This window comes from Malurus melanocephalus, unplaced genomic scaffold, assembly GCF_030028575.1.
Source record: "Malurus melanocephalus ecotype Western Australia unplaced genomic scaffold, MMel_1.1 scaffold_278, whole genome shotgun sequence".
Taxonomy (NCBI): domain Eukaryota; kingdom Metazoa; phylum Chordata; class Aves; order Passeriformes; family Maluridae; genus Malurus; species Malurus melanocephalus.
Window position 1 is genome coordinate 1,000,305 of NW_026623510.1, and position 7,684 is coordinate 1,007,988.

The window sequence follows — 7,684 nt, forward strand, 5'->3', positions numbered from 1 at the left end:
ATGGAGAAGCTAATGGGACAGGGCCACGTGGTTAGAGCATGTGCATTCTGCTCTATATCATTAATTTASTGATGTTAAATATTTCAGCAGGTAACTTCCAGGGCTTCCAGAACTGTTCTAGTGGCTGTGATCACAAATTATTCGTCAGTAGCAAGTGAACAAGAAAAGCCTCTATGAACAAGTGCATTTCTGAGGCTTTTGCTGGGTTTTTTTGCCTTTCAGCTGACTCCCTCTGCCTTCCAGAAGGAGATGTCTCTCACCACCGAGCAGAGGATGGCCAGAACTAAGAAACTGACTCTACCCAAGATTGTCCAACCTCAAGAAAAGAGTGAGACCTCCCATGACAAGGTAGCCTTTCCCTGCYCTTGCTATTTGATGTGATATTTGAGCAAAGAGCAGCTTGGCTTGAGCCTGCTCGGTGYRGTCCAGMAGYTTTTGATCARCCCAGGGCAGAGGTGGGAGAGYCACTGTCCCTGYAGTGTGGGCTGGGCAGATGTTCTCACCCGGAGTCCGTACTTCACTGGGGATCAGTGCAGGATTCTCATTTGTGAATCTTCCTCCCAGCAGCTGAACCTCTCTCTGCTCTCTCTTGCCTCTCCAGTTCTCAGCAGTTCAGAGCTCACTTCAGCCTTYCCCACCAGAGCTGGTGTTTCAGAGCTACATCCCTGGCGAGGTCTATGAAGTGCCACTGGTTCTGAGGAACAGGGACCTGGTAAGTGCTGGGACAGGGAGGTTYAACRCTGTGCTGAAGAGGAGAGCAGAGAAAGGTGGTTAAAGAAGGATGGCACCAGATCATGTCCACCCATTTCCATAAGTGGGAAAACCATCATTCCGTGTCTTTCCTGCAGGTTCCTCAGCTGGTGAGGATCACCATGGAGAGCTCACCTTATTTCCAGCTGGTGGGCCCCAGTGGTGCGTACCGTAAGGTGCCACCAGGCCTGTCTGTTACCGTACGYGTCCTCTTCACCCCTGGGCAGAACAAGGTGAGTCTTCAGGTCCCAAGAGATTGGTGTCTTGTGTGGGAAGTGAACCTGCAAGGCTGGATTCAGGGCATCTGGCCTGGGTTTTAAGATGCTTTGCTGGTTTCAGTGGAGTTGCATTGGATCTAGAACTGGGAGATACTTTTTGCCCATGCTGAAGATGGGGATAAATGTCCTGTGCTGAGACMGTTTCTTTTCCTKCAGGATTATTTCCACCAGCTCCTCTGCRTCACTGAAAGGGAAGAGATCATTGTGCCAATTCGGGCCATTGGTGCCCGAGCCTTCCTGGACTTCCCTGACCAGGTGGACTTCTCAGTCTGTCCAGTCAAGCACAGCACYSAGAAGGTTCTGCTGGTTCACAACCGCGGTAACCGGGCAGTTTGTTACAGCATCMGCACCCRGAGGTGAGRCAGCTCAGCTTTCCTCGTGCAAAACACCTTTGGGTGATGACAGAGATGGGAAAGAGCAACAAAAGGAACCAGAGCATCGGAGCTGCTGCCCTGCAGCCCTGGCTGGAAATGGGCAGGACSTGTGGGGGTTGTTGTTGCTTCTTGTGTTTTAAGCAGGAAGCGACCTTTGAGCTTTSTCTGTCCCAGATTTCCTGRAGAGTGCTGGAASATGTTGGTAKYAGGTTTGCACCCTCCWGAGCACAAGCACCTCTGKAATGGTTACTCACCAGTGTCAGCCAAACAGACCCATTCTGTGGGAGGCCACAGGCACGTGGCTTTCCAGTGGTCCTCTCATGAGATGCCCAACGTGAGCTGTGTTGTGGACAGCCTGTGCTGTTCCTGTTGGTCTCAGAAGACAATCACTGTTTCTCCAGTTGGCTGAGCTGGACAGGGTAATGCATTTTTGACAAGGAAACCAGTTCAGCTGACTGGTGGTGAGTTGAGGGTTACTCAATCCCAGAGGACTTGGTGTAGGAGCTGAGGTCAAGAATGCAGCACAGACCTACTGTCTAACCTGGGGCAGCTGAGTGGCTTTGATCTCTTCCCTGGGAAAAGAGGTCAAAAGGCAACTTGACTTTTCTGCTGTGAAACATGAAGGCCTGAGAGGAGCTTCCACCAAAGCCTTGCAGAGCTATTTAAGCAGGCTCCTCAGATGCTGTTCAAACAGGCTGCTGCCTTTCACTGTGCAAATATTTAGGCAGGAACTTGTAAATCCCTGCCCAGCTTTTCTCTGGGAATTCCAGACCTTGTTTTGTCCCTATCAAAATAAATACCCAATAAATTCTGGCCTCTTTTTGCAATGTACTTGCCAGCTGTTCTGTTGAGTGCTACAAAGTATGTCAAATCCTTCTTGATAGGGATTTAAAGAGTTTYTGAACTTCAGGAATTAAATATTGAAAAATAGATGAAATAGTCTGGGTGCAGTGACAGAGGGAAAGATGGAACTTGTGAGCTGCTGATTCTGTACAGAATCTTTCAGCACAGAGATGGAGTAATGGCCACTTTAACCTAACAGACTGGGTTTGTTGGAATAGTTAACACTGACTTCAGCTGTTACAACATCACTAAAAAGTAGTATGTGTTAAGATTAGATGATATTTGGTTTTCTTCCTGCAATAGATGTTAGTGGACAGATGAGGCAATTCAATTAGCAGTAATTTTTCTGTCTTCCTGTCTCCCAAAATCAAAGTGTTTAATAATGGCCATTAAGGCACCAGTGGGCAAAAGAACATTTGGCAATAGAAGATAACTACACCACAAGATTTTAAGTAGTCTGCAGCCTCCTTGCACATGGCATTTACTACAAATACAAATGCAGGAGAAGAGCTGAAATGGTGCTGTGAGAGCCTTGGTCACAGAATTGCCAGCTTTGTTCACTTGTCAGCTATGTTTCTAAAGGATATGAAGAGTATTTGGTTCTTGGTATCCTCATGGCCATAACTTTTGCTCAGCTCTGTCAGTATGGGGCTGATGAAAGTAGGCAGGATGTAAATGACCCTTGAGCCTCATTGCAGATAGATGGATACAGAGTATGGGGGATATGAGGTAATTTTATCCCACAGGATCTTGTGAGGGCTGGATCTCCTCACACAAGGGTCAGTAGCTGTTCCTGATCCTGTGTGTTTGATTTGTCTTCTGCTGACTGTGGTTGGTTTTCTCCTTGCTTGCACAAGTGAGCTGGAGTGAAATGGACTGCAAAGGGCAAACATCCCCAAATCTCCCCTAAAAGTCCTGATATCTCTGTTTTGCAGCCCTTTCTCTGTCGTTCCGGCCATGGGAACTCTGGAGGTCGGCGACTTCATGCAGGTGACAGTGGAATTTCTGCCACTGCAGATCGGTGAATATTCCACATCCTTGGTAGTGCACTACGACACAGGTGAGTGCTGGCCACTGCACAGGGCACTCTGCATCCTTTGAAGCAGAGCCCTTTCTAAGCAGAAAGATTGATGTGGCCATGGGTTTAAAGAGGGAGATGATGATAGTTTTCATGGTCTTCATTTTGTAGTGGTTTGTCATCTTGATCATCATAGAGCTCCATATAAATGCCATTTCTAGAGATGTCTGATATTTGTTGTTTGCATCTTGCCTGGACAACACTCACCTGCAACCTGAGGGGTGGGTTTGATACTGAGATTTGAGCCCAGATGATTCCTAGGAGTACATGATTGGGAATACTGAAGGTTTGAAAGCTCTGGAAACAGGGGAGCCTTTGGCAGGGCTCTGTTCTAGAGGGTGAAATGCTGGCAGCTGTCCAGAACATGCTCATGCTGTGCATGTGCAGCTCTCAGACTGTGGTAAATGTTCTGATCCATGGAACTGCTCATTGAGCTAAAAGCTGTCACTTTCTTCTGTTACCTGTGGTTTGCTCTGTCCCTTGTGTTTCTATCAGCCAGTGAGCTGAGCAGAGACTTCCTTYGCTTTGTTCCAGGTGAAGACGTCCACACAAACCTTCTTGGAATAGCTGTGGATGCCCACATCAGTCTGGACACGAACTCTCTGACAGTTAAGAAGACGCACATCACACTGACAAGCTGCACAACCGTGCTCATCCACAACCAGAGTGATTTCACAGCYCACTTCCAGTGGAAGGCTTTTGATAGTGAGAAAGAGGAAGAACAGCTGAAGCTGAGGTRGGTTTGAAAGATCCATTTCAGTGAGATACGTTGCCCAAGGGTAAAACTAAAATGTGTCTTCAGGAGATATTGGTACTTTTGAATAGCTTAGRGTAAGTAAACCGTCCCATCTGTCTGCCTCCCCCAAGCAGTTCTGTGTCAGGAGCAGCCAGTTGAGGTGSATGATGGATTCTCCCTCARTTGTGGCAGTGGCTTTGAGCCAGGAGGTTCTCTTGAGGGCTGCTGGCTTTCAAAACCTCTCCTAAGTTTGTATGTATGGAGTAAAACTACCAGTGAAAAACAAGTGATCCTCTGATCTGTTTGGGACCCTGTGGCTCGGGCTCAGCCCCTTGCTGAGGAGCTGCTGCTGCTCCTCCACAAGTGCTTTGCTGCACTTCCACTTCTCTCTGCAAATGTGTGGCTTATTGAACAACCTGCTGGGTTTGTCTCTCCTGTGGCTGCAGGTACTACCACAAGCTGAGTCGGCAGGAAAAGGACAAGTTGTATGGTTTTCTGAAGGGGAGCAGAGTGGACACCACTTGCAGAGAACGCTTTGCTCTGCTCTCCCGCACCCTGCGGAGAGAGAGGGCAAAGGTGAGAGAGGACCCCATGCTGTTCAACAGTGACATTTTCTTGCTTGAGCCGAAGGTAAGTGATAGCTGAGCACCTCCCTTTCTGTTTCTCCTCCTGTTCCTCCCTGAATGAGGTCACTTGACAGATCCCTGCTCAGCTGGCTCTGTGTGCCGAGAGAGAAATGATTGGGATTCTGGTGAGGCCGAAGAGCTGGTTGAAAAAATAATTTCTGCGGGGCCCTGGCAGGGATGGGAGCCTGACTAAAGCTTCCAAACTCTGTTATCAGTGTTGTTGATAAGTGTTGCTCACTCCTTGCTTGTCACTGATGCACTAAATAAAGGCTTACAGGGCTGTGGTTGAAAACAAGAAATGTGATCTTTGAAGATAAATGTTTTGCTGTCTCCTTCTGCTTTAGGAGGGAGAGGTCAGGCCGAATTGTTCGGCTGAAATCAATGTGTTCTTTAAGCCTCGAGAAGCCCGAGTCTATCAACAGACSGTTTACTGTGACATCTCAGGTACAGCTGCTTCCTGCCTCTCACCCCAGTGAAAGTGAGGTGCAAATGCTCTCCCAGGTCACTGGGCTCCTGTGTAATTGTTGGGAAGGGTCTGTGGTCAGCAGGGCAGTGCCAGCACATCCCCACTGTCCCTACAGCTTCCAGAGGATCTCCTCTATTTAGCTTTTTCCCCTCTCAGCCGTTCTGAATGCTGCATGTATTTAGTCTGTTCCTCCTCCTTTGGTAAAAACACTCTTTGAGGTGCACCCAGAAGGAGGTAGAACCAAATTTCTGGCATTTCCTAAAGTTCCAGTATCAACATAGAGGCAGAAGAAAGGATGGTCTCTGTGGACGTATCGTATCTCCTGAGGGAAGAGAAGGCTCTGTATCTTCTCCTGGAACATTGGGAGCTGGTCTCATGCAGCTCAGAGTCAGGGACTAGCACTAAGGCAGCCTGGAAAATGCAGGATAGCAGAAGGAATTACCGTACTGAAATAGAAATCTCTCCCCAGGACGTGAGACCAGGCTGCCCCTGTTCCTCACAGGGGAAGGCCTTGGACCCCAACTCCGCTTCAACTTTGAGGAACTGAACATCGGGGAGGTTTTTATCAAAGCAGTCAACAGATATGAGGTGAGCAGCAGGTTTGGCATGGATCTTTGTGGCTCCCGGGAGCAGCAGTGAGCCTTGTGGACCTGTGGAATTCCTGGCAACTTGTGCAATTGTGATGCAAGTCAAATTTGAGGGGTTTCTTGGAATCTGGATCTCTTTGATGGGGTTGGAAATGTCTGTTATTCATGAAACCCCAATCCCTTCTTTTCAGCAGCCTCCCTTGGAGATCAGTTGTAAGGCTTCCTGGAAAACAACCCGTTGGCACATGAGAGCAACACTGGGTCAAAAAGCTTCATGTTCAGAGGCTTTTGTTCCATCCCCAGACACAAATCACCTTTGTGCTCAGGCTGTCCAAAAGCAGCTGGAACAAACTGGCTGCATATGAGCTTGAGTCCATTGCAAACCATTTTCAGTCAAAACTGAACTAAAAAACTGAAATAATCCTGCCTATTCCTGGGAGTCAGAGGAAAGCCATTCATCCTCCTGGCTCAGCCCTGGCCCTCTCAAAGAGCTTGCAGTGCTTGCTATTGCTGACCAGTCCCTCACCACACTTCAGCCTTGGTACATCTCTGCCTCTAGAAAGAGCAAAGGGTTTCTGAGAAGGAAGCAAAGGAATTTTCTACATCTTTCCTTCCGGTGTCTTCTACATGCAGTAAATGGGTTGACTGCAATGGAAGCTGAACATGTCCTGCCATGGTTGGGTACACCTGGAGCAGCAGCAGCGGCTCTGTGGTGATTTCACTGGTAATGCTGCAATGCCCAGTGYTGTTCTTAAGGCTGGGTGTGAATGAACTTGGGGATGATGAGCAGCTCCTCTGTGCTGCAGGTCAAAGTGGACTGTCTGTGCCAGTGGGAAGACCCCAGAGTGACTGTTCTATGTGAAGTTATCACTGCTTTGCATGAAAAACCCAAAGGCATACAAAATTGTCTTTCAAAGTTGGGTTTTTTGGCTCCTGCCATGCAGCAGCACAGGGCATCTTCTCCCTTTTACAGGTGTTAATTGTTTAATTTGAAAGAAACTCGGACTTCTGAAAGAAAGGAAGATTCCTCATGTGTTTCCATTTTGCTTTCCTGCTGCTGTAGGCAGTCCTGATAAACAAGGGACCTATTGAGGCTCCCTTCAGCCTCATCCCTCCAACCACAGCCATGGGCTCCTGCTTCACCTTCCTGCCCCAGAAGGGCATCGTGGCACCAGAAAAGCTCCAGGCTATTCGGATCACCTTCCTTCCCACTGTCCTGGGGGAGTTCAAGGAAAAATTCTGCTTCCGTGTGACTGGAGCTCCTGAGACACCTTTGACCTTGACTATCAGGTGAGGAGGGCTCTGGGAGCTTGCTGGGCACAACTGTAGCTGTCTCTGGGACATCTCCCAATACTTCATTTTGTGGCAGTACAGGCAAAAAAGGTGTTGCCCGAGGTGTTCATTTTGGCTCTGATCCTGGCATCTTTCTAATGCTTTCATAGGGGTGCCTGCTGCCCTCTATGGGTACCCAGGAGCTGGAGTGACTCCTTCCTACAGGGATGTCTCTCCCACTTAGACCCTGGCAGGCTGTGGGATGGATCAGCTTTGGGCAGTACCTGGTTTGGGATGTGCCACCTTAACACCCTGCAAGGCCCCCAGGGCTTTGGAGATGGACCAGCCTGGGTGATTCTGCACCAGCAGCAGTGTTTTTGAAATCCTGTTGGTAATGCATCCCGAATGGGCAGCAGCAGCCTCACCCCAGCTCCCACACCCATGCAGTGCAGAACAAGCTGTGCTCATGACTCCTGTGCAGAGTGCTCTGGTACCTCCTTTTCACAGCCAGGAAAGGGCTGATATAAGAGACAGGGAACTCTGCAGCAGGAACTGTCCCAAGGATTTGGGCATCATCCCACAAAGTGGTGCCATTGCAAAGGATAAAATCCTCACCCAGCAAAGGGAAAAGGTGGGAAAAAAAAAAAAGAAGAAAAGTGATGATAGGTAAAACT

The 7,684-nt window shown here is 48.6% G+C and overlaps 1 protein-coding gene across 1 annotated transcript; it reads left to right on the top strand.

The window, feature by feature from the left end:
* LOC130579528 (hydrocephalus-inducing protein homolog) lies at positions 1–7,028 on the top strand (the record flags this gene model as incomplete). The annotated part of the gene is made up of 11 exons (XM_057376382.1): positions 1–30; positions 223–348; positions 602–712; positions 849–983; positions 1,185–1,384; positions 3,181–3,305; positions 3,858–4,059; positions 4,506–4,689; positions 5,030–5,129; positions 5,621–5,739; positions 6,802–7,028. Coding segments are annotated over exons 1-11 (1,559 nt in total), but the record flags the coding sequence as incomplete, so codon positions are not given.
* Positions 7,029–7,684: the final 656 nt, after the last annotated feature.